The sequence below is a fragment of the Pseudochaenichthys georgianus genome, chromosome 20 (assembly GCF_902827115.2).
Source record: "Pseudochaenichthys georgianus chromosome 20, fPseGeo1.2, whole genome shotgun sequence".
NCBI classification, from domain to species: Eukaryota; Metazoa; Chordata; class Actinopteri; order Perciformes; family Channichthyidae; genus Pseudochaenichthys; species Pseudochaenichthys georgianus.
The window spans coordinates 3,591,479-3,619,386 of record NC_047522.1 but is presented as its reverse complement, the minus strand read 5'-3'; the positions used below and the strand labels follow the sequence as shown (position 1 = coordinate 3,619,386).

At 42.7% G+C, this 27,908-nt stretch overlaps 2 protein-coding genes across 2 annotated transcripts; one reads left to right on the top strand and one right to left on the bottom strand.

Moving 5' to 3' along the window:
* Window positions 1–97: 97 nt before the first annotated feature.
* dap (death-associated protein) lies at window positions 98–13,372 on the top strand. The gene is made up of 4 exons (XM_034108619.2): window positions 98–302; window positions 1,411–1,528; window positions 9,323–9,365; window positions 12,387–13,372. Exons 1-4 carry the CDS (start codon window positions 239–241, stop codon window positions 12,504–12,506), a joined length of 345 nt encoding a protein of 114 aa, XP_033964510.1. The 5' UTR covers window positions 98–238; the 3' UTR covers window positions 12,507–13,372.
* A 4,008-nt stretch (window positions 13,373–17,380) lies between these two features.
* LOC117466024 (ankyrin repeat domain-containing protein 33B-like) lies at window positions 17,381–27,452 on the bottom strand. The gene is made up of 6 exons (XM_034109153.2): window positions 27,426–27,452; window positions 22,377–22,506; window positions 20,301–20,441; window positions 19,580–19,721; window positions 18,948–19,146; window positions 17,381–18,174 (listed from the first exon to the last, which is right to left on the bottom strand). The coding sequence occupies exons 1-6, from the start codon at window positions 27,450–27,452 to the stop codon at window positions 17,629–17,631; spliced, it is 1,185 nt and encodes a 394-aa protein (XP_033965044.1). The 3' UTR covers window positions 17,381–17,628.
* Between the last annotated feature and the right edge of the window lie 456 nt (window positions 27,453–27,908).

The window sequence follows — 27,908 nt, the reverse complement described above, 5'->3', positions numbered from 1 at the left end:
AACAAAATTAATCTATTATTATTATTGCACACGCTCTCTACGACTGACGTCAGCGCGCCGCTCACGTGGTTTCTCCTCCTCCAAATGACGTCATCACGCATGGTTTTCCAAACAATTCTCAGGACAAGCCACGTTGACGTTCCAGGCTGAAGTGTAGTCTACAGTTAGGCAGAATAAAGCAGGATTTGAGCTCCACGCCGCTGTTTGCTCTCTCTTCAGATTCAGGATCACAGCAGACATGTCGTCCCCGCCGAAGGAGAAAATGGAGAAAGTGGAGACCAAAGGAGGACACCTCCCTGCAGGTAAACCCCCACGCTGCTAGCCTGATGTTTCTGAAAGCTTCCTGTAAACTGAAGGCCTTTGTTTACCGCAGCCTCTCAAATCAAGATATCACATGATGGTGCAATCACTGCAGTTGAAGGCTGTTTGCATGTACGATTGACAGTAATCTGCTATGTTGCTCAATTTCGCACATTTCCTTACTTCCGGATTAGCGAAAACACACATTGTAGCGTGTGTTTATCATGGCAGCTTTTTAGTAACATAGTGTATCGAAGCTGGATGGCGATGACGTGGAGGTCGCAGTGTCCAGTGGTGTAGGGCATGCTGAGTTTAGGTGTACGTGGACATGAGGCGGTCACTGAGTCTCTGCTGCTGCACAGAAAGATAACACGTGGCCCTTTGCCCCTACCTGTGATAAGGGTCCCTCGCACATACAGCTCACTGTGCTACAGCTAGCAGGTGTGCTCATGGAGGCCAGGGGTTGAACTCCTCTTAGCTCAGGGGCCACATGCAGCCAAATGTGATCTCAAGTGGGCAGGCCCAATAGAATCATATCATAATAGCCCGATGTTTTAGTGCAAAGTACATTCTGAAAATGTCAACATCTTTTAACATAACATTATAAACATCCTGACATTTCTTAAGTAAAATAAGTGCAAAGGCTCAAAACTTTTGGTTACCGGCATCTGGAACTGGACAATATAGTGGCTAATATTTGACTTTATCAAAACAACTTGTCAACATAATTTTTTACAATCATTTCCACATGTGTGTTAAAATCCTGACACCACTGTACACACTGGAAACTTTTAGGGAAGAAGTTTAAGTTATCCCCCTGCCTTTTAAATGTATAAAAGTTGTGAGAATTGCAGTTAATGTCTTCTCTGTAATTTTTACACTTTGCAAAGTCATCCCACCCTGCTCTGCAACTCTAAAATGTATCCATCTATACATCAATATAGTTCACATATATTCTAGTGAAGTACCATTAGAACTTTACCAAAATGTATATTTTTCCTAACGAGACAAAAACAGTATGGCTCTACTCTCATATATCTTTCTATTCACTCAATTCATTGATAATGAACGTGTGAACTAATGTCTCTTGTCCCTCTGTGTGTGTTGCAGTAAAGGCAGGAGGGATGAGGATCGTGCAGAAGCACCAGCCGGTTGCTGCTGCTGCTGCTCCAGAGCCTGTGCCCAAAGATGATGAGGAGGAGGATGAGGAGGAGTATGTCAGCAGCAGGTACACACACACACACACACACACACACACACACACACACACACACACACACACACACACACACACACACACACACACACACACACACACACACACACACACACACACACACACACACACACACACACACACACACACACACACACACACACACACACACACACACACACACACACACACACACACACACACACACACACACACACACACACACACACACACACAAAACTCAGGTCCTACTGGGCAGGGGTCCAACAGGAGAGAGGCTGTGACTTGGCTTTCTTTTTGCAAAGTCCATCACATGACAAAAATATCAAGTGTAGTGTATACGCTTGCTCTTCCTCCATGTTCGTGTGAGCCTTTGCAACTAAATGAGGGGTATAGTGTAGCACTGCTAGGGGACACAAGTATTTCATGGTGAGTGTGTTGCTCAACCTAAGGAAACTCATTTATATATATTACAAAGATATACAAAATGACTACAAGTAAAGCTGAGTCCTGCCATTTTGTGTCTCTTTTGAGTCTGAGGCCCAATCCCAAACCGCCCCCTACACCCTACCCCTCTGTTCGCGCGGAGGGTCCGCCAATTTAAGTGCTGTTCCAAACCAACGAGTGTGGAGGGGAGTGGGCTATCAAGCCCTCAAACAGCGAGTCTGCAGCGGTGCTGACTGGAGACCGGTCTCTACCTGACCGGAGTCAACGCTGTGTGTGTGTCCGTCAGGAAACAAGCTGTTTACAAGTAGTTCCAACAAACATCCACTGATAAACTGCGATGTTAACAACCTCATGGTAACCTCATAAGTTTTTAATTTAGGATTAGGGATGTGCCAATCGCCAATTTTGGGGCCGGAATCAGTATCGGCCGATACCGATCGTCGATCTGATCGAGTGGGCGGGGCCTAAATGGAAGATTTAAACATCACTTTAAATCTTCCATTTAAAGTGATGTTTAAAACTCATTTAATGGGGCTCATTCACTGGATCTTCCACAAACAACAATCAACTTAATTTTTACATTCAAATGATGTACATTATTCAAGTTTACATTCACTTTGGAGAATAACACGGGAGAAATGAGCGGAAGCGCTCTCTTTTCCTCTCTCCCCCTCTCTCCCTCTCCTGACAGCCTGTCAGTATCTCATGCAGCTCACTGATCCAGTAATGAGTGACCCGACAGTGAAGAATAAATATATTTAGAACTAGTTTAGCTTGTTCCAGAGGTAGATAAAATAGCTAAGTGTGTTAGGTCTAACTCTTGTGTGTTTCGCTCCGCTCACCGGTCCGGCGGGCGGAGCTGCAGGATCGGTGACCGATCGATCGGAGCATCCCTACTTAGGATCATACCTGTGTTTAGTCTAGAAAAAGGTAAATGTGTACATTTTATTATAAAGTTGTGTATATTTACAGACTGTTGCAAAAACTAAGAAGCTTATAAACATCAGGTTTAAAACATTTGTTGTCAAAGAGATGCTGATTTCCTGTTTCTGCCGGAGAGAGGGGAGGCCGTCCCAAAGCTTGCCGTTGTATTTACTCCCTCCATCTGACAGGAGGGAGCCTCATGTGTCACTCCACGGAGTTCACTCCGTCACAGAGGGGGAGTGTGTAGGTGTAGGGCGTGGTTTGGGATTGGGCCACAGTGTCTCTTATTTTGGTGACACGGGTGGGACCTTGGTCAATGGAATGCAATGTTTTGTTGTTTTTGTTTGCCTCTCCTTGTTTGTCTACCCTCCCTCACACTGTAAAGCAGTGGTTCTCAAACTTTTTCTGTCAGGCCCCCCCTTTGAAAAAAAAAAAAGTGGGGCCCCCCACAACACAAATAGTCAGGCTCAGTGGAGGCGCCAGAGATTTCTTTTGGGGGTGTTGTGGGGTAGCTTGATGTTTCATAGAGGGTGCTCAAACATTTAGGGTTTCCCATTAATGTACCGGGCGCTACAGTGGAATTTTCTACTGCAACACTCCCCACACGCACACACAGTGTGACTGTTACAATGAAGGCTCGATAATCAGCTCGATAAACGTGTTCCACTGAGATAACACTGAGTCCTTTAGCTCACTGAGCCTCTCAGTCTGACAGGAGAGGACTCTCCTCCACTTTGTTGTTGAAAAAACTCCTTATATCCGTTAGCGTAGCTCGCTAGCACCAGAAGCTAACAACAACGATCTCCGGTACCGGTGCGCTCTCTCTCTCACTCGCACACACAAAATGGCCGAGCTTTAATGAAAACACAGAGACCCAGACGTTATAGTACTGTACTGCATCATATTATTTTCGAATCAATAATCTTTCAAATTATGATTTTTTTTTTTTTTTTTTATAAAGATTTTTATATAATATCTTTTTTTTTTTTATAAACATGTTTCCTCCTGGTCTCTCGCGCCGTTAAACTCTGTGCAATGCGAGACTCGGTGGTGATTTGTGCGGTGTGAATCACACTTACACTACACACACCCTACAAGTTGTCAAGTAAGCAATTTAGCCACTTCCACATTTCCATACGGCTGTACTGTAGGCAGTTTCGCAGCAGACTTGTGCAATGTTGCCAGCCAATTTGGTAAACAACATAATTACTGCATAATTACAGCATTAACTTGAACAGCCCATTCAGCAGTCGCTATTGTTTGCTATAAGCAGCCGCGGTTTACATGTTTTACATCTCACTGGCTCTGAATTCAGAGAAACAATAACTGTTCTCCGTGATTATATATATATTGGCATGTTCGGCTTTGGCTTCTTGAATCCATTGTTTCCACTGATGTCTCTGAGTTCTGCGAGGTGGGGAAAGTTGATGCTTATTTTGAACTGTTATTGTGTGCAACTGTCAAGAAATGTTGTGTGTGCACTTGAACACACCCTGAAGTATATAGGCTGTGTTACATGTTCTTCAGCTGTGCTTGTTGTTTGAGTGTTTCCTGTAATTAAGAGCAAGCCTGTCAGTGGCAATAAGTAATTTCCTTTTGCTTCCGTTTCATTTGTGTCAAGACAAGCGACATAATAGACAAAGCATAAAAGTGAAAGAGGTAGATAACGATAATAGAAAAGCAACGTGCAAGCCTGGCTTATTCTTCTCATGGTTCATTCCTGCTCTAGAGGCCGACTCTGGTCAAAGTGTACATGTAAGGGATGTTTTGATAAATTAATCTCAATTTGGGATTTTTCATTGTAAATCAATTCAGTTCAAAATTAAATATATACTTCATTATTTGCCCAATATCTAAGTGTTTGTTCAGTGAAGATATACCAAGGGGTCCAAGCTTCCAAAATGTGCATTCAGACTTCAAATTAATGTCTTTGTGCAGTTTGTATGTCGTCATCTAATTTAAATTGGACCTATCATGCTATATTTGAATAATATATTGTAGGGCCATACCTATATAAGTTTTTTTTTCAAAATACCAAACGGATGATGCATTTTAGTTATGCCTCATTTCGCTCCATTTGCTCTTTTTAGCCCTGTTTTTGAAAGGGCTGAATCTGAGAAGTCTTCTTCGCTGCTTTTGTGGCAGACTACAGCGCCACCTACAGGCCTGGCATATGTACTACAGCGTATCCAGCGCTTTCGAACGGCAATGGCCGTGGCTGTCTCCTCCTGATAGGTGGAGAGTTGCCCATATAGGCGGAGCTCCTCGTTTCGGAGGTCAGAGATATTTCAAATCTGTATCAGATCCGTTGCAGCCCCGTTTTTAAAGATTTGGGTATGGAGGAAAAGAGAGAGGGTTATGTTTTATGACACTTGGCGGGTTCTCTGACACACCGGGGACACATATTGATGTATAAAACACGTACAAAAGTGCATTTTGCATGATAGGTGCCCTTTAAAGATGGTAGACAAACCAAATCAATGTCTGCTCTGTAATTTAAGATTTTGTGGGGTTAAATATCTGCAACTCTTTTCCCTCATGTAAACGAGCCACATATCTCTCCAGAGCCATACAGGGTTTAAAAGTTGCCTTAGTATTGATTCCTCTTGAAGTCAAAGAAGAGGAATCATTACTTGGGCTGTGTAAATAAATTAAGCAAATGGTGATTTTGAATCCCTGAGGAAAATCATTTCAATCCTTTTACTTGATAAACTCCTCTTGGCCCGGCTGTGTGAACGCCGCCTGTGAAATATTTATCTTTAACTAAAAATGACCCATTCAAAAGAGGGGCTGAGTCACTGCACACATCAGTGAGTGCAGTCGGTGAAACACACACACACACACACACACACACACACACACACACACACACACACACACACACACACACACACACACACACACACACACACACACACACACACACACACACACACACACACACACACACACACACACACACACACACACACACACACACACACACACACACACACACACTGTCTGTCCCTGTCCATGTCCATGTCACGCTGATGGACGTCTAGCAGGTGGCTACTGGGTAAATTTCGCATTAGAAGCAGCCAGTGAAGCGTTGTAGTCAGGGGAACACCTGCCGTACCCAATCTAGCCGAGATGGACAGATGGGGCAAAGGCAGAGAGATAGGTGGCTGGGATTAGTGCGAGGAGAAATATTATGGTATGGAAAGCGGGGGATGCCATGGCAATATAAAGATAAGAAAAGGAAAGGTTTCACTTAGTATGAGAGGGAGTTCTAGGAGATGGGTAGGGTTGATAAGACAAGAAAGAGAGGCTTATGTCAGATTAAGCTGGTGACTGGACTAACGTTCAGGTGAATCCATGTGGAAAGGGAGGTAAATGCTTCTTTCATCACTTAGCATTTCTCACTAACACATGGAAGGTAGACTTCATGTCACCTCTCCACCATGATTTGACGAGAGGTGGATATGTTCCAGAGCCTCAGAAAGAGGAGTGGGTGGTGCCGCCTGCCCGCTCCACTTCATCGCTGCACACACGCGCTGGATGTATGTGAAACGTGCAGGAAGCTGACAGCTCCTGGTGGAAAGTTGAAAGAGAGATATAGAGAGAGGGTCTAGGAAACGGGGTGAGGAGGAACGGAGGAGCAGGCATCAGTTTCTATGGCAACCACCACCTCGCCCACGGCAACAAACTTCCTGCTCTGTTGAAGCAAATAGACACGGGTGGGGTAGTGTTTGGTTATGGTGAAGCGTGGCTTTAAAAGGCGGAGAACAAACAACATGACATTAAGGTTTATTTCACTCTTTGAGATTTTAGTTCAAATTAGCATCCTGTATCTCCTGTTTCTTCATCCCTCGTTCCACCTCTCCTTTCCCTCAAACTCTAACTCTCCTGACACAAAGCGACTCCTCCCAAGGCCTCCCTGCGGCTCTCTACTGCCCCCTGCAGGTCTCTCTACACCTTAATCATAGCAGAGATCCCAGTCACCTTCTGCGTTCTCTTTCTCTGGGTTCCTCCATTCTATCAATTGTTCCATGTGTATGAATGCCAGGCTAAAACTCTCATCTGGCTCTTTGTCTAACTTTAAGATTGTATTTACACTTCTAGACAATCTGCTATAGGCGTGCAACCTTTCATTCCTGTCTGTCTGTCGGTTTAGTCGTGTCTTATCTGTCCCCCGTCTCTCAATCCTTCATGCCCAGTCAAATCAAGCAAAGTTTGATTCTTCAAAAGAATCCAGATTCCTTTCCCCCTTCATCCTTGGTTTCCTTTCTTACCTCGCCTCCCTTTGCAGTCAGTTTTTCAATATTTCCGGATTTATCTTCAGATTGCACAATAGACATTGAAAAGAGACACGTGACAGCCCAGCCCACGCTCTCTCAGTGTGTGAATACACTTCCTACCTTTCCTGAACCCCACTGGGTCGCACCTCGCTGGAGCTTAAACTGAAACTGAAATGGAAGCGGCTTCAGTGTATATGTGCTGCATGTCACTGCGGCAAGGTGTGAAACACAAGTAGTCATACTGAAATGTGTTACGTTTTTTATTTTTATTTTAAATAAAAGGTATTCAAAGAAAGTTCCTTCATTTTTGTTTCAGAAATATTGGCGTAGCAGCTGAACGCTAGTTAACAGCTAGAAGAGCTTGTTAGAATAAATGAAGAAATCTGGTACCCTATAAAGCTAGCATGCTATTTTTCAGTTAACTATAATTTGTGTAGTGTAAATGCATCCTTCTGCTATAGCACACGCCAGATGTGTATACGAGGAAAGTTTAGCCGACACATAGTTGATTTATTTCTTCATCTGGCACTTACCATATGCACATTTATCCCTAATTTGTTCCTCAGATAAACATATCAAACTTTACTTTGGAGCCCAATGTTAACAGGGAAGCTAGCAGGACCAACTCACTACTTATTGTCTTTATTAGGATCCCCACTAGCATGAGCATTGGCTATTCTTCCTGGGGTCCTCACACACTCAAAACATACATAAACATACATACAACAACATTAAAACAAAACAGCTCATAATTTCATGCTATTTACAGTGAAATGAAGTGAAACTAAAATGGTCATCCAATTTTCGCCATCCTAAGGCCAAACAAAAGTAAATACAAATAAGTGTACATAATAATATATGCATACATAGCCACAGGCACAGTTCAAATGTACTTTGTAATACTTAAATAATTTTTTAGCAACCTTTTGAAAACTTAATGAATTGACTTGCTGATAGAGAACCTCTCAACCCTGCATTATGTGAACTCAACAGATCCACGCATGAGTTTAATAGCAAGGTGTAAATATTCTCATAAAGGTAAGCGGCAGAAGGCTTTTCAGTGCCACGGTGTTGATTGCAGAGATGGAGGTTAGCCAGATGTGTTGAAAATCCATAACTGTTAATTGATGGTGATTAAAAAGTTGTGCGCGGTTCATAAAATAAATAAGGAAGGGGCAGATGTTTGAAATGATGCTTTCTGAGTGCTTCAGTTCTCTCTGCTGAGGCTGCGGAAACGCTTGATCTTTTCCACATATTTATTCTGTTAATGAGGAAAGCCAGAAGTTGGTCACACTGTAGCTAATGCCTTTGAGTGGACTTTTGAAGGTGCCTACCACAACTGTACTCTTCTGCCGGGGGGTGACGCCGCCGTAAAATCAGACGGCGCTCGTTTGTCATGTCAAGGTCGATACTTACCTCGGGTTCCGCATTCCTCCTCCTCATCTTTTTCTCTGCCTCCACTCTTTCCCTTTCTCTATGTCTGAGTGAGCGCTCGCCTGCCTCCGTCTCTCCTCCATCCTTCCCTCCTCTAACAGTCTATTATTATATAGGGGATTTGTTCCTCTGACCTGCCTTCACCCACCTCCACCTCCTTCTCTTCTTCCCAAATCCTTCCCATGTATCACCTCCTTCCTCAATAACTCTCCTATCCTTTCATAGCTTCTCCCCCCTCCTCCTCCTCTGTCCTCACATGCTTTCCATCCAGGAGCCCCGGTGTTTGGCCAGGATGAATGGGAGCTATTTAAGCTGCTGGCAGGTCCATCCTGTGCGTGTGCGTGTGCGTGTGCGTGTGTGTGTGTGTGTGTGTGTGTGTGTTACCAAAGAGAGTCAGTCTGTGGGTGTTGTGTGTTTTGACAACCTGGGATGTTCAAATGTTGGAAGTTTTGAAGTCGCCAGATTGGAAAGGTTTTATAAATGCTGCCATAAAGCTTCACTCTTGGCTTGCACACACACACACACACACACACACACACACACACACACACACACACACACACACACACACACACACACACACACACACACACACACACACACACACACACCACAGAATAAACTGGACACACACTCAGCTCTCTGAGTAATATATTGTCATGAATTCTACAGTTAATTTTCTATTCATTTATCTCTCCTTTTCTTTTGTTCTCCTTTTTAGTCCACCAAAGGTTCCCGTGATTGTGTCTGGAGTGGTGACAAAGGTAAGACACACACACCTACACACCTACAGGACTTGAAATAAGAACGATAAGGTTGTTTATATCTGGAACATGAGTTCTACAGCGAGAGGTAGCGGCTTAGTGCTGAGAGGGAACACGAGAGAAGAGGAAGAACAAGGCAGAACAGGGTGGGAGAAGAAATGGAGGGAATAGCAGGGCAGTCCTAAACATGTAAAATAACCATTTGTATCTTTAAATGTTTTGCCAATTCCTCAGCCATGGATTGAGACAAAAATCATTCAACTCGTTGGAGTTTTTGGATCATTTTGTTTGTATGTGTGTGTAAGGCTTTTCTCAGACTTTGACCTTTGAAAAGTGGGTCCTTGAAGAGCCTTGTTTGTTTTTGACTGTAGGCCTTGGAAGTTGTGTTGGAGCATGCATGTGTGTGTTTATGTGAAAAAGTGGCCTTGAGTATCCTGCAGAGTGTGTGTTTGTGTGTGTGAGTCAGATTGTGTTTGGGAGATGGCTGCGATGTCAGCAAGGTGGCAGGCATTCATCTATCCCCCGATCCTCCTCTCGCCCCCTATCACTGCCATCAGACCCCGAGGCTAGCACGGCACAAAGCCTCCCAAAAGCCTTTTAGGGGCCAAGTGAAACACTTGTGTGTGTGTGTAAATGTAAAAAAACTAGCTGGGTATTCTCTGTTATATCTATCTTTAAATGACAACATACAATTCTCTCCAGAATTTCTTATTCTGTTCCCTTGAAAAACATACACTGTTATCCCTAAGTCATCACACCTAAGTATAAAGAATATGTGATAGAATTTTAAATTAAGAAATTTTTTATTTTATTGTACTGCCATTGCTAAAAAAGGGTCCGCATATTGGGTACATGCATATTGGGTGAGACCCTTTTCTTGAGAATAAATTAGCTTTCTTAACTTTCTGAAGATATCCTCAAATTCAAGTTTGCAACATTCGTTGAATTTGAGCAACTCAAGAAAGTCAGTTCTCCATTTTGTTGAGCCACATGGATGTAAGAAAAAAATGTAGTTTATTCTCCTATTTGAACATATTTTCATTTAAATATTCAAATAAAAAATAGTTGCAAATGTACATTTCAAAAAGCAATTTGAGCTGTGTACCTTGGTGGTAAAAGGAGGTAGGAAAGTGGCTCGCCTGCCCGTCAACATGACTTCCAGTCACAGTTTGGCGCATTAATACAGTTAATGTGTTCCCTGCCTTACCTCTGCTTCAGAAGGACAGAGAGAGAGGACCGAAGCTTTGAGATGAAAAAAAAAGAGAAGACGGGCAATTGGAGGTCAAATCCATCCACATGCCGAGCATTCGCCGTGGAATCGGCTTTGAATGAAAAGCAACTTTTACCCACTGCAAATTAGTTTTGCCTCCTCACACACACATGCAGGAGAAGTAGTGCAAAGCAAATACAGTACAACACACACACACACACACACACACACACACACACACACACACACACACAGTCTCATACAACACACACACACAATTAATTAGGGTCAACAAGGACGGGTAAAGTTCAGCAAGAGGTAAAGGGCTGATTAAATATATTAAACTTTATTCTAAGAAATCAAAAGATATAACAAACGAGGAAGGAACCATGTGTTTGTTTCCTATGTATGATGGAATAGTAACGGCCGCATGTTGCAGCTGAATGCCAAACCCCGAATTCACTTATACTACAATCCAGTATATTAGAGGAACTAGTTACTACTTTGATATCATTTCAATTAATCGTGGAAGCTGCAGAGTGACCAATGCTATAGCTTTAAGTTAAGGTGACGAACGAAATCTCGTCTGACACAAACTGGTGATGAACTCAGCAGGAAGACACCAGTGTGAGAAAGGGGAGAATGAGGAAGACGGATAGAGAGCAGGCAGGTAGAGGCGAGTCATGTTGGTAGTAAGTCTCAGATTAGAATCCTGCACTTCCTCGTGAAGCATCAAATTCCTGATCTGATCCGATTTAGCAGTGAGGGGCTGTTTATGGGCTTGTTGGGATAACGGATTGAGTTTGCCGATCATGAGAGCGGGGACAGACGAGCGCTCCACGCTTCACTTCAGGGATTTCCTCGTTATTATGATTATCAGAGGGAAAGGATTTAAAAATGGGACATAATGTGCACGTTCTGTGTGTGCGGGCAACGCACATCAAGACATTACATCACACTTTCTCACACTTATTGTACACGTCTGTTGCGAGTAAATCCTTTGAAAGGATGTTTTCACGATCATTGTTTTTTTTAATACTTTTTGTAATCATCTTATTTTGCCTGCAGTTTCTAGTTATAATCAGCCTCTTTCTTACTTATTTCCATCAATCAAATCAAGATATCAAAAGACATCATCTTGGACCTTGATGCCGCTATTTTTCTGACATCTTATGGACCAAAGGATTAATCTACACAACCGGCAGATTAAGTGAAAATGAAAATAATCGTTAGTTGCAGCCCCACTTCAATCATGATTTTCCAAGCTGGGAAATATATAATGAAGAAGATTTAAGCCTGATCTGTTCCCTAATGGTTTGTGCACTGCTACCAAGGAGGTTAATGCTTTCTGTGCAGTTATACCGGCAAGGACACCAGCTGTTCTGTTTGCATGCTCCTTAGACTGAGACTATAAGAGATCCGTTATTCCCTCGGCTGTCATTGGACATTCTGCCACCAACTCCATCGCCTAGTCTTAATGTAAAGTCAATATAATCTTTTGAATACAACTAATGGACCCAAGCCAGTGGAAGAACTAACCACTTTCATTAAGACTGTCACTATGAAGCAATGTTCCTCTTTTTGTGTGTATGAATTGTATGTTGCGCTGTGAATGCTATTTTATCTTATTTACCAGTGCCAAAGACACATTTCCATTATATGTAAATGTGATGGGGAATAAAGTAGTCTGAATTATTATGGTAAATACTCAACACCAAGTCATTTTGCAGGCTAGGCTGTAGTCTTGAATGTATTGGCTTTATGCACAGAATGAAATGCCTACAAATCTTGACTGCCTGTGTTGTGTTCAGGGCGATAAGGACTTCACTCCCGCAGCCGCTCAGGTGGCTCATCAGAAGCCCCAGCCGTGCGTCTCCAAGCTGCCCGCCTCGCAGCACATCAACCAGCCCATCCACCAGCCCCGCAAGTGAGCTGGCACCACGACGGCTTTGCGAACTCCACCCACCGGCCTCCCCTGATGGAGCACATACCATGAAGATGTTTCCCCACCAGGCACAGATCTCCTCTCAGTAACCACAGAAGTTGTTGTTTGTATTACATGTAAGAGGAATGTATGCCAATACAGCCATTGTAGAAGTCCCACTCGATTCCCCCCCCCCGCTGCTCCGTTTAGTTTGTGTCGTCTCCTTAAGAGGGATGGTTGTCTTAAGGTGGTATACATGGTGGATGGGACTTCTACAATGGCTTTAGTTCAAGGATTAAACATAAATGAATAAATCTGAGTCTGTGGGGGGACTGTCACTGCAGCGATGTGCCAACCGATACCGCACCTACCAGCCAATCACAGCAAGCTATCATCCAGGCCTACTAACCAACCAATCACCTGCAAGTGATGAGCCTACGCTCCCGCCTTATACCTAAAATCTCCACAGGCCAAAAGAACCAATCACAACCAGTATTATGTTATTAACACAAACCACAAAGTGCAGAACTTCTACATTGCAAAACTCAGTGTGTTGTCATAATGTACGGCTACTGCATCGACCAGAGAGGTCAAATAGATACTTATATGACAACTATAACCAATTATTAGCACAGACACTGAGGTTAGCTGCACTAAGTCCTTGTGACCATTTCAATAGCTCTTATCTTTTCTGCAAAAACATTCCATAGAAATATATATATATATATATATATCAGAAATCTATATCGGTCTTACAAAATATTGATACACGCATGCACACGCCACCCCTTTCCTTAAGCACCCATCCCCTTACACTCGAGTGTCATTTGTTGCAACACTAATGTTCAGGTTTCGATGAAAGAGAGAAATTAATAGATGTCTTGCCAAGAAGGAATTGATTTCCTATGTTGATTTACTTCAGTTTAAAAGAGTTGTATTTTGTGTTCTCTTGTTATTATTCTTGAGTAAATTGTACAAATCTATGAGTGGAATTAGGTATTAGGTGTGGTTTAAATGGTAAATAAAGTTATGGACTATCTTAAAAAAAAAAAAAACACCTTTCCCAGCTTGTCTGTATTTGAATGAGATGAGGGATGACTGGACAAAAAGGTGGACATTTTGTCATGAAAAAAAAGAAAGATCGTAAGCCCTGTACTAACCAAGGAGAAAATTACAGTTCTCATATTTTCAAGTTGAAAGCAGTCCCACTTGATGGATGGTGTCCTGGGTATTTGCACATACCACGGTGAATTAGCAGTCTGCACTGAGGGATTTAGGCTCAGGTGGTGTTTTGAAATGAAACGGAAGCATCTCTCCAAGAGCTGTCTGCTGTTTCCCCCCCCCCCCCGCTCACACACACACAGCGTGCACCAGGTGTTAGTGCATGTAATCCATTTTTACACAAGCATCTGCAACCAGGTGTTCTGTCAGTTCATGTTAGCCCAATAAACCAGCCAGCGAGGCTTAGTTGGCATGAGCCTCTGAAGCACCCTATTACAGCAGGTACAATCTCCTTGACTGCATGGTTTTATATAGTTCTCTCGATGTGGCAGACCGCTCATCCCCTGCCATGCTGCATTAGACTGACTGGGAGAACAGCGTGAGAGCGAGCCAGGGCTAAAAATGTAATCTAGTGCCGTGCTCCGGAGTATTTACTTGTATCAGTATAATTTGACACAAATAAAAAGATAAATTGGGAAATGTATTATTTGGCAGACCAATGGATTGAAAAGGAGACAATACTATTGCAGCTAGTAAACACAGATACAATATTAAGCACATAACGCCTATTCAATTTGAAATAATAGGTATGTAGGTTTACTATTTCTGGAGTTAGTTTCTGGTCTAACGGAACAACAAATTGCCCATGAGCAGGGAAGTGCTCTCTATGTGGGTTTATTTACGAAAGGAAAATGTACACTGAAGAAAACAGTCAAGGTTACAGCGCCAAGTCCTAATTTAGAGCCACTTTATTAGCAGTGAGTACACACCACCAGCTGGTAGCCGTGTGGTCCTCAGGAACATAAAATCTGGCTCCAGCTTGTTGAGACCGGTCATTTCTATGACACTGCCAGCTGAAATCCTTCCAGAGATGCTGCGGTTTACTCCGTCAGGCAACAGTGGTATTCAGTCATTTATATTGGGACCTTTTTTGGATGGGGAGCTATTCCAAAAACAGCACTCACGGGATTTTATGTAAAACTAACCTATGTTCTAAACTGTTACTTCTGAATATGTCTAATAGAAAGTAGAATGTAATGCAAAAGTTTTGGTAAGATTATAATTTTTTTTGGTACCTTTTTTTCGTACTTTTTCTCAGCTCAGTTAATTTTCAGTTCTCACATTGTAGATAATCCTGATGCTGATTTAATTGAGACATTTTCATTTATTCATACTTTTCAGATTTTCAGAAATGGAATTCATTAGAAGGACCTACTTTATCCTTGATTGCATCACGGTATAATTTCACATAATACTGAAAAAGAGATGATATATAGCTCTCATACCTTCTGCACTCAGATCACTTTGAGTTCTTACTAAACCTGGAAATATATGGAGAAAGTCATTGTGGCCATAAGGATTACATTAGCATGTATTGTAAAGTCTCATATGTAGTTTACTATTATTCAGTTATCCCAAGAGAAATTTAATAATTAATTCAATTTAAGCATGTTTTTTTTCTTATTCCCTATGGCTTCACACATATATTGCTCAACATTACTCCTGGTTTATTTCCTGGCACTTGATGGCAATGCCACAATCTGAGGATATACTGTCATTTAAATGCAGATGTCCTTAAAAAGGTTACACTAACCAACCAGCAGAGGGCCTCAGTTCAAGATTCCCCCTAAATTCAGAGGGTAGACAGAAGCAATCAGTGCTGATCTAGATTCAAGTCATGCTGCCTAAATCCCAGCCAGTTGGATCAGATTATGCCATTATATCTGTCAGTGTATCCTCAGTGTCACATCAGTTGATAGTGTTTATTGAGCCATATACTAATTTCTATGAGGGATGTGGAAGAAGAAGAAGGCGGGAGGTGCATCGCTGACCAATCCTGTCGCGCTTCATAATCTCAGTTTACAATCTGAGCCAAAAACTGTGAGCCATGACCTACATATTATCTGATGCATTTAGGGCTAATAGGATGTATCACTTATACACAACCCTCTATAATCTGAACTCTGTGTAAGTATATCTTATCTATTCTTATAAGTATATAAGAATAGTATATTCTTATCTTCAATATATAAGAATAGATAAGACAAACAAATGATTACTAGAATTCAATGACGTCCTAAATATGAAATGTGATTTATCTTGCCATCAATAAGTCATTTACAAGTTATAGTAGAGTAAGGTCTAAAAAACAAATGCCACAGTGTAGTGACAGGATGTATAGTACTGCATTAAAATATGATAAAAAGTCAAATTATAACACATCAGAAAATGTCATAAAGTAATAATATAATATGTTAAAAAATGCTCTACTGACTCACAAAAAAACAGCATTGAAAATAGATGTAGTTTTTATTCATGGTCAGCTAACTTAGCCTCCCTCTGAACAAACTGCACACTGTAGACATTGTCGGCTGTGATACTGCATTGCCAGCAAAAAGCCTTTTCCTTATGTTGATGTTAAATATGTTAATCCTGCTACACTCAGAGTGAGTGAATAACTCGCTGCAGTTTGCTCCTCTTTTGTCGTGTTCAAATGACTTCCTCTGGGGAGTGTCTAAGCAGATTGCCATGCCATTCAGAACTCAATGAAGTTTATTTGAAGAAGTGATTTGGCTGCACACTGCCCTTGTAACCCCTTAGCAACTCATCACCATGTATATTAGACACACACTCTTGGATGGCACTTAAGCTGCAATCGCCATGAGGAGTTAGGACCGTGAAATTGTGTTCTAAAAAATCCCGACAATGTAATATCATTACTCTCCCCGTCGTGGCTCTGGCTGTTTGAAACTCACAGCTATTTTTCGCCCCATTATTTTTGACTGTTTAATTCTTAAAACAGAGCTGACCTCATGCTCCGTAATTATTATTTTTTTATCAGACGGGTCCATTTATTAGGGATTATCACTTCATTTCTGCTTGTACTGTCACATTGGCCAAAGCTCACCCTTCTCTCAGTGTTACACAAATCCCCCTAATGCTGAGGTTGTGAATTCAATCAAGTAAAACATCTCCTTGTTTTCTTATTATCTTCTCAACACAACATGGCTGAGGCATGCAGCAATAACGCATCAATATTTGGCTCAATCACATCCACAGTTCGCAGTTTATTTCGTTGCCATCCTTCGTACCTAAACCAGTGTCCATCTTAGAGTCACATTCACCCTGAGGAATGTGGTATATAATGTAAACACGTAGAAAAACGTTCACTCCTTCCCACGTGGTAAGATGTGAGTGTTACATCACAATAGTGCTCCACATGTCAGTCCTGAATCTTAAGACTAAAAAACATTTTTATATATCTGTATGTGAAATAAAAAATGTTTTTCATTGAAAAGCGTTAAAATCTCTAATATAAAATATATTTGTGTAATACATTCATGGGTTTTCATTATAAAGCATAACAAAAAGCATCTACAAATATTGCTGCCAATTGCCATTCGAATTTAAATAAGCTTGTGTTTATCTTTTCAGTCAATATGACGCGCCCATTAGTACTCTTAATATTTAAGACATTATCCCAGAACATCTTTAATAAATCTCATCCAATTTTTCGATATAAAGATAAACACATTCTGAAAGAAGTGTCTACTACAGTGTAACACAGTACAAAAACACTGCATCAAGCACTCGGAGTGTATCAAAACATAGACCAAAGCAATAAATATGAAAAATAAGTTAACCAAAGCATTTCAAGTATCAAATCCCCTGGGTATTCACTGTTTGACATCATAAAGGACACTGAGCATTGTGCATGTCTAAAGCTGTAAAGCTGCTATTTGCACGAGGCCAAACTGACAGAAGCATTCAGTCTTCTGTCTCGTGTTAACACTGCTGGCAATTCATATATTCTAGAAAACAAACATTAAAGCCAAAACACTTGCAAGTCTGGATAGACTTTGTCTGATTTGGGCGTAGTGTAAATGGCTTCTTCCAGAGTAAATATATTATTTCCTTTTCCCAGCAGCCAGGTGTCTCTTGGTCACCGCCTCCAGCCGCCTCCTCTCCGCCTCCTCGGCTCTCTTTCTTTCCTCTTTCAGCTCCTTGTACCGCCACTTTGGTATTTGCAGCAGGTGCCCCCCTCCATCTTTGGCGCTGCTCTTCCTCCGGATCTTTTCTGGTTCATAAGTAGGCGTGGGGGCCTTGGTGACCCTCACTTTGGGGACGCTGAACCCCGGCCTGATGCTGCTCCTCCTCAGCACCATGTGCAGCGGCAGCAGGCTGGTCCTCCGCAGGTCCAGAGCCTCGTTGTTCTCCCCCAGCGTCAGGCTGGAGCTCCGGTGCCGAGCCATCAGGCTCTGGGCCTGGAGGCTGGCCCGGCGGTCCACAGAGTGTTTGGCCACCAGAGTGACCCTGGAGTTCTGGAAGAGTTTGAGGTGGCTCTCCACCCGGTCGGGGTTGATGGCGCGGAGCTCCTTGGCGCGCTGCTGGTGGATGATCTCAGGAACTGAGTAGCGCCGTTTGCCCACAGCGGGGGGGCTGTCAGGACACACCTGAAACAAAAACAGTTTTTGTTATTAAATCAGTATTAATAGCACAGCATTAGTGATTATAGTGATATTTGTTTTATTGTATATACTAAAAGCCTACTAGTCTCCCTTTTGTTTGCAGTATTGCAGTTCTGTAAATCCTCCATCAGATAAGGCTGCCGTGAATTATATCCTCTAATTATTTTGAGCAAATCCCGGAAAAGACATTTGCTGATAGAATAAATGATAAACCAGCACCAGATTTATACTTTAATAGCACCATTACCATAATATTATCATTAGTTTATTTGATTCGATTTGATTCTGTTTTTGTGAATGTCTCTCCTTCAGGTCTCTGCACATCGATTCAATTAAACAATAAATGGAAGAATAGTGCACACTGTTTCAAAATCACATTACTTTTGCATAAAGTATGTATTATGTTGTACTAAATGTCAGACTTGAGAAAGGGGATCCTTTAAAATATATAAATAAATACTTTTGGTCAAGTTTCAAGTCTGTTTAAGGTGAGATAAGAAAACAAGCCCTGATATCCCCACCATGCTGAGTATGTACAAACGCCACGAGGAAAAGCGCAGAGGTGAGCAACATTTAACGACTTCCTTATCACAAAAAGTGGTTAAGGCTTCAACTTATCTTAGCTTACATTTGCAAAAAAGCATGTTGGTGTGAGGGAGTAACTGCGGCACAGTGTGGTGGGTTCTTGGATCTGGTGGTGGGCTACTGTTTAAAGCTGATTAATGAATAGGTGTATAAAGACTGAGAGCTTTACTCACGGTGCGGCATGCCACAGCAATAAAAGGGCTCCTCATGGCAGTGGTGATCGAAACCATGTGGTCGATGACTCCTTCCTCCTCGGGCTCGGTGACGTTGGCAAAGTGGAAGACGCTCCGCACCGTGTCCGACAGGCGCTTCAGACAGCCGCGGGGCTCCTGGGACCTGGACACCAGCGAGGCCAGAGGGGGCCACTCCAGACTAGAAGAGCAAATGTAGAATAAATCCACTGAGCAGAGGCACTGCCATCGCAAAGTAAGTCATAGTCTGGTTACTTTTCTGATGATGTATAATATGTAATGTTCTGTACCTTGGTCAGGTATTTTGATGCCCTGCCCTGACCCTTCTTATATCTTACACATAAAAAAAAATGTTTGACCTTGTGTTGCATGTCTAAATTATCACTTCCTGTAGCGGAAAGTGCAGTGAATGTAAACATGTCAAATAGGGCTGCAACTATATACGTTTTCCTTCTTCTATGCTATTATCAAGGCCCAAGCGATTCAGGACAGCTATAGGAAAAACTTTAACTTTGTTCATTGTCCGTTTTCTTTCTTTTTTAACAATTTCATTAGAATTGTATGTGGGGAGACAAATTCAGAACAGAAACAATATGAACCACTCATTATTTTACCTGTAGTTCTCACAGTACTGGCGCGGGCAGGGCCGCTCCATCAGGCGCGTTATCACCCAGGCGGTTTCATAGCGACCCGTAAAGAAGGCCCACTCCCTGGCATTGAAGTGGCGACCGAAGTCTCTGGCATTCAGGGCAGATCCTGGTGGACACAAAACAAACTGTTACTATGTCATATGTGGGACAAAAAGATAAGAAAGTAGGGATAGGAAGAGTTCTCAAAAAGGAAGAGAGGAGCAAAGAAGTGCTTAGTGTGCTCAGACTCATGCGCAATGTGCTAACACCACTACCACAGGGCTATGAGATGTGTTTAAGTGCCAAACATTGCATAATAATCAATAGCAGTCCCGGCCTGATAGCAGTAAATCTTGACTAGAAGTCCCTGTCTTGATGATTTAGTATCATATCTGTCTGTTAGTTTCATAGTTATTGCTAAAAAGAGAATAATCACCCAATAACTAACATTTGGATCAATGACAAAGCTAATTCAAATTGTCCATCTGTGGACCCATTCCAGTGAAAATCTGCTCATATTTTCCTGAGCTTATGACAAAGTAATGGCAAAATAAACAACATATTTTCTGGTTGTAATCAGTGGAAACTGCCCGCAAAAATCAAGGTAATTTGTCAAATCCAGACATAACACTGACATATGTGTCATTTGTGTGTGATTGCTGTAGAGTTTTTCTACATTAGGTGCAATCAGACACATTGCACTAACCTGCCATCATGAGCGAGCGCACACACTCCAGCCTGCCCTGCATGGCAGCTTTCATCAGGGCCGTGAAGCCGTGGCAGTTCCTCCTCTCGATGTCCAAGCCAGAGAAGTAGTTCAGCAGATAGTTGGTGATGGTTATGTGGCCTTAAAGAACAGAGGGGCAGAAGGTAGTTACTGGAGGTCACAACGTACTCTGTCCTCCTTATGTTGGCTCGAATAAAAGCTGCTAGAGTTTAGTTCACACTAGTCCATCATGTATTGGAGAGGTGTGATCCACATCCCTATGCCTGTTCCTTATTCGCTTTCACACAAGACACTCTTAACTTCTGTTCAAAAAGTGAGATCCGACTCTTTTATGGTTGTCTGTGTCAGTATTAGTACCGATCTGCCTGTGTATGCAAATGTGTATGTGTGCATGTTTTCAAGTGATGTCATTGCTGTGTGTGGTGTGTGTGTGTGTGTGTGTGTGTGTGTGTGTGTGTGTGTGTGTGTGTGTGTGGCCTAGCATTACTATACTTGTGGGGACCTAAATCTGTTTACAGTCACGTGTGGGGACTCGCCTCCCTTATGGGGACAAAATGGAGGTCCCCATAAGGGGGATCATTAATTTTAGGGTGAAGACTTGGTTAGGTGTATGATAGGGTTACGGCCCGTCTACACTACAGCGTCGACAGCGTCGACAGCGTCGAAAGCTCCAAGCTGCCCATTCACTTTCAATGGGCTGACGTCACGTAGCCTCGCTTTTTCGCCGAACTGAATTGTGGGTAGCAGAGCGGTCCGGCGTCTCCGGCGACAGAAGTTGAACAATGTTCAACTTCTGTCGCCTGAGACGCCGGAGTAGCCAGCGCCAGCCAATCAAATCCCGTTTCCCAAAATCTGACAGCTGAAGCCGTAGCCAATCAAACCGCGTCTAAGCTGGGAGAGATATCCCGCCGTTCATTTCTATATTTCAAAAAAAGTCGGAGGAGAAACTAACCATCGCCGTAGCAAATCACCCGGTTTTGTATGACCGGGATACAAACCGGAGGAACCAGGCATGGAGGGAGGTGGCAGAGACAGTGGGGGGAAACTGGTAGGTTTTCGCCTGTTTGGGGAGTTTATATATATTGCTCCCATAAAATCCCCGGGGGTTTTTGCTTTGTATGTCGGGGGGCGGGAGATTCATGTGATTGGTTGTTGGCCGTGTTGCTTGAATAACATCTCCAAGCTCCAGACACGCCCAGCTCCAAGCTATTTTTGAAGCTGTAGTGTGGACGCTCCGTTAGGGTAACGGCCCGTCTACACTACAGCGTCGATAGCGTCGAAAGCTCCAAGCTGCTCCAAGCTGCCCATTCACTTTCAATGGGGGTGACGTCACGTAGCCGCGCTTTTTTCGCCGAACTGAATTGTGGGTAGCAGAGTCGAGGCGTCTCAGGCGTCCCAGGCGACCAGAAGTTGAACATTGTTCAACTTCTGTCGCCTGGACGCCGGAGTAGCCAGCACCAGCCAATCAAATCCCGTTTCCCAAATCTGACAGCTGAAGCCGTAGCCAATCAAACCGCGTCTAGCTGGGAGAGATATCCCGCCGTTCATTTCTATATTTCAAAAAAAGTCGGAGGAGAGAAACTAACTATCGCCGTAGCGAATCACCCGGTGTTTGTATGACCAGACCCTCTTCACCTACCGGGATACAAACCGGAGGAACCAGGCATGGAGGGAGGGTGGCAGAGACAGTGGGGGAAACTGGTAGGTTTTCGCCTGTTTGGGGAGTTTATATATATATATATATTGCTCGCATAAAATCCCCGGGGGTTTTTGCTTTGTATGTCGGGGGCGGGAGATTCATGTGATGGTTGTTGGCCGTGTTGCTTGAATAAAATCCCCAAGCTCCAGACAACGCCCAGCTCCAAGCTATTTTTGGAGCTGTAGTGTGGACGCTCCGTAACGGCATGTGTTGGTCAAGGTTAGGATAAGTCTCCAGGGAATGCATGTAAGTCAATGTAATGTCCCCTGAAGTGATGTATACATGGTATGTGTGTGTGTGTGTGTGTGTGTGTGTGTGTGTGTGTGTGCGTGCGTGCGTGCGTGTGTGTGTGTTACCTGCTTGAGCGGCAGTGATGAGAGCCGTGTTTCCCTCGTTGTCCTGCCAGTTGACGTCCAGGTGCGGACACTGAGACAGCGCTATGACGACGTCCACGTAACCTTGGTAACACGCAACCAGCAGCCCTGTCTGAAACAAAAAGCGACAGGAGAGGAGTTTAAAGACGAGAGTAACAGTGAGAGGCTTTTGTTTAGAATCAGCAAAAAATGTCCAGGGAAAAAAAACTTGGCAAAGGAGTTGAAGCAATAAAAAAATGCTGACATATAGGAAGTAGTATGAGTAAAAACCCAGAAGACCTCTGTGCTCCTTTCCAATCTAATATCCTTAAATAAATGTTAAATCTGAGGACTGAACCGTCTTGAACTCGGAGGAAAAATAGACTGTCTCCCTGTGTGATGTTGTTGTGTACTTTTGTGTGTCTGTGTGTACTAGCTAGAATAGGAACCCTTTTATGTGTGTGTGTGGACGTATGTGTAAATGTTAGTCTGTGGGTGTGTGTTTATGTGAGTTTGACAGTCCTGTGGAAAACTCCTGTTAAAGTTGGGTACTTTCCGGAAGGTGCACTCTTCATCAGCCAAGACAAACAAGTTCACCACCAGAGATGGGAAGAAGCTGTGAGTACGATTTTGGAACACAACGTCCTCAGGTATAACATAAACACAGTGTCGCTTTTTTCAAACATAGAATTCTGTTGGAAAGAGATGTCTTTTACTAACTCAGAGCACGGACATTTATGAAAAAGTCAATATTTTGTAATGATGGGATTCGTTTGATGAGAATAAATGGGACGAGGGAATGATTTAGATGTTGAAAACTCTAATTAGACACCTGTAAGATCCATACTTTGTTTGCCACATGCAGTGCAGTATATCTTTCGTCTTCTCTTTCTTCATGGCTTCACAGGTGTCTTGTGAAAAAAGGCTAACACTCATGTTCTCATGTTTATTCTGCCTTCAAATTGAACTCAGGAGATTGTTTTCAAGGTGAGAAGTGAAACTAAGATATTATTGATGTTTCATGTGTTAACGTGGTTAACGTGGTTAAACTAAAATTTGCAACAACGTCAATGAAACAACAATATGTTGTTCTTAGCTTCCTTAATTGGCACACCCTAAATGGACTTTTAATTAGCGCTTTATTAAAGCCAGGTGTGCTGGAAAATTCAACAAGTCAAATCTACGCAGTGTAAAAACACACAGACAGTGCTGGATTCTGCCTGCTGACACTAATCCAGGCAGACCGTGTGCATTTTAATTTAGACAATGTATTTCCAGTAAACATATAAATCCCCAATTCACTTTCACAGCTTAAAGGCTTTTCCAATGCTGATGCTAAAAACAAAACCTGATGACCTATAGGCAATGTGCTTACAAAAATGGACTTTAATACAACCAATGTATTCAACTAAGTGCATATTTAATGTCATGTGCAATAATTCTTTAAACATGTGACTTTAAATCCAGCAACATTTGCAGGAAAGAGTGAAGTATTAAACTATTTAGGTACGTTGTTACAATTTGTACTGCATTTTATATTTATTTCACTGAATCGTGAAGCGTCTGCCGTGACATGATGTCCTCATCAGGAGAGCCCTCATAAAATCTATTTGATGCTTTTCACCTCTTGGCACAAGCAGCACACTCTGTAACCCGTTCAATTATTATTTCTAACTCTGGTATAAATGTCATCAAAAGTTCTGTCTCGTTGAACTGAAAACAAATCATAATGACAGAGAGGGCCTGACGGTGTGGAGAAAAACGTACAAACCTCCCCCATATTTTCTTCTTATCAGGTTGCAGAATGTTTAAATTATCCTCAACTAAAAAGGATTAAGACCATATCCACTTTATGAAGCATCAACAAGTAACCAATCTGCAAGAAAAAACATGATTCTCACAACATGACGCTCTGCCCAACATGCTGCCTTTCTTTGAGTTTCTGTGTATCAGACTGGACAACTACTTTCCAGGCTCAGTGAGAATGATGCCGTGCAGCATTTACAGTACATGTACAGTGTGTTTTGCCTGTTGGAAAAAACTGAAGTTAAACTTTTGGCTGAAACAAGCCAGGCTGTAAGCCAGCCGGAGATACTGTCGGGCAGGAGAGTTAAAAGTGGAAAAGGTGACATGAAGTCCTGAGGAATAACTAGTGGGCTTTCTGAAAGAAGTTCACAGAACACTGGCACAGCTCCAGATTGCTCTTTCTGGTTGGACTAACGCATGTAGACCTTGTCTGTCTCCCACACACACACACACACACACACACACACACACACACACACACACACACACACACACACACACCACACACACACACACACACACACACACACACACACACACACACACACCACACACACACACACACACACACACACACACACACCACACACACACACACACACACACACACACACACACACACACACACACACACACACCTCTCTTGGCAAACCTCCAGCCTCACTGTGTGGTATAAAAGCACTTTGCCCTGCAGCTTGTCTGGAGCAATCTCAGTCGTCTGGCAATCTCCTATTTTCTCTGAGAACCTTTTTCACACAATCACGCAAAAGCAACTCCTCGGCTCACATGTTCTAGTCGGCACATCCTTATTTGGAGTATTTGTAACAGCTATTGGGCTCTGATACATCTTAACAGAGGCTGCTCGTGATGTAGGTGACTGAAGAATCTGATAGAAGAGCACCAGCTAAATGCACACACCATTTGAAAGACACATGAATCGATGACAAAGCAATCATGTGCTACACAATCTTAGCCACTCAGTGACTAACTCTAGGGTAAAGGGATACGAATAACAGCACTAGCAGGTAGCTCAACAACCCTGAAACAATCAAGAGGTACTTCCAGAGTGTGTGTGCAGGGCATGTGTGTGAGACTTTGACCATGATAGACATTTAAATCCTTACCCATACTTTTTGAGGGGATTATGTGTTTTGTATGTAGGCCAAAGGAAGATGCACACTATGGCAATTGTAAAGCTTCTACTTGTTGCTGATGGACGCAGACCTCTGCCCTCCCTGACCCTAATCTCCTCGGCTCCATTACACAGGACTGGAGCTGCCCTCTTGAGCCAAAAGGCCTTGTGGTGTAAAGTGGTACTTTGTCTAATCTCTTGATGCAAACACTATCAATACTGAAACATGCTCTTCCAAATTAATATTACTTTTATTAATGTGCGTAGCAATATTTATTGTGAGTTCCTATGGGCTTTGATTATGGATGCAAGGCTTTTTCACCACCATAGCCATCATACGTTAGCAATGTAAGCTATCTTTCCCTCTAAGACGTTCAGCATTTAGTAGGATCCAGCCTGCTGTTAAGATTTAAAACGAAATGTAGCGTTCTCTTTCTCTGGGTTCCTCCATTCTATCAATTGTTCCATGTGTATGAATGCCAGGCTAAAACTCTCATCTGGCTCTTTGTCTAACTTTAAGATTGTATTTACACTTCTAGACAATCTGCTATAGGCGTGCAACCTTTCATTCCTGTCTGTCTGTCGGTTTAGTCGTGTCTTATCTGTCCCCCGTCTCTCAATCCTTCATGCCCAGTCAAATCAAGCAAAGTTTGATTCTTCAAAAGAATCCAGATTCCTTTCCCCCTTCATCCTTGGTTTCCTTTCTTACCTCGCCTCCCTTTGCAGTCAGTTTTTCAATATTTCCGGATTTATCTTCAGATTGCACAATAGACATTGAAAAGAGACACGTGACAGCCCAGCCCACGCTCTCTCAGTGTGTGAATACACTTCCTACCTTTCCTGAACCCCACTGGGTCGCACCTCGCTGGAGCTTAAACTGAAACTGAAATGGAAGCGGCTTCAGTGTATATGTGCTGCATGTCACTGCGGCAAGGTGTGAAACACAAGTAGTCATACTGAAATGTGTTACGTTTTTTATTTTTATTTTAAATAAAAGGTACCTTCATTTTTGTTTCAGAAATATTGGCGTAGCAGCTGAACGCTAGTTAACAGCTAGAAGAGCTTGTTAGAATAAATGAAGAAATCTGGTACCCTATAAAGCTAGCATGCTATTTTTCAGTTAACTATAATTTGTGTAGTGTAAATGCATCCTTCTGCTATAGCACACGCCAGATGTGTATACGAGGAAAGTTTAGCCGACACATAGTTGATTTATTTCTTCATCTGGCACTTACCATATGCACATTTATCCCTAATTTGTTCCTCAGATAAACATATCAAACTTTACTTTGGAGCCCAATGTTAACAGGGAAGCTAGCAGGACCAACTCACTACTTATTGTCTTTATTAGGATCCCCACTAGCATGAGCATTGGCTATTCTTCCTGGGGTCCTCACACACTCAAAACATACATAAACATACAACAACATTAAAACAAAACGGCTCATAATTTCATGCTATTTACAGTGAAATGAAGTGAAACTAAAATGGTCATCCAATTTTCGCCATCCTAAGGCCAAACAAAAGTAAATACAAATAAGTGTACATAATAATATATGCATACATAGCCACAGGCACAGTTCAAATGTACTTTGTAATACTTAAATAATTTTTTAGCAACCTTTTGAAAACTTAATGAATTGACTTGCTGATAGAGAACCTCTCAACCCTGCATTATGTGAACTCAACAGATCCACGCATGAGTTTAATAGCAAGGTGTAAATATTCTCATAAAGGTAAGCGGCAGAAGGCTTTTCAGTGCCACGGTGTTGATTGCAGAGATGGAGGTTAGCCAGATGTGTTGAAAATCCATAACTGTTAATTGATGGTGATTAAAAAGTTGTGCGCGGTTCATAAAATAAATAAGGAAGGGGCAGATGTTTGAAATGATGCTTTCTGAGTGCTTCAGTTCTCTCTGCTGAGGCTGCGGAAACGCTTGATCTTTTCCACATATTTATTCTGTTAATGAGGAAAGCCAGAAGTTGGTCACACTGTAGCTAATGCCTTTGAGTGGACTTTTGAAGGTGCCTACCACAACTGTACTCTTCTGCCGGGGGGTGACGCCGCCGTAAAATCAGACGGCGCTCGTTTGTCATGTCAAGGTCGATACTTACCTCGGGTTCCGCATTCCTCCTCCTCATCTTTTTCTCTGCCTCCACTCTTTCCCTTTCTCTATGTCTGAGTGAGCGCTCGCCTGCCTCCGTCTCTCCTCCATCCTTCCCTCCTCTAACAGTCTATTATTATATAGGGGATTTGTTCCTCTGACCTGCCTTCACCCACCTCCACCTCCTTCTCTTCTTCCCAAATCCTTCCCATGTATCACCTCCTTCCTCAATAACTCTCCTATCCTTTCATAGCTTCTCCCCCCCCTCCTCCTCTGTCCTCACATGCTTTCCATCCAGGAGCCCCGGTGTTTGGCCAGGATGAATGGGAGCTATTTAAGCTGCTGGCAGGTCCATCCTGTGCGTGTGCGTGTGCGTGTGCGTGTGTGTGTGTGTGTGTGTGTGTGTTACCAAAGAGAGTCAGTCTGTGGGTGTTGTGTGTTTTGACAACCTGGGATGTTCAAATGTTGGAAGTTTTGAAGTCGCCAGATTGGA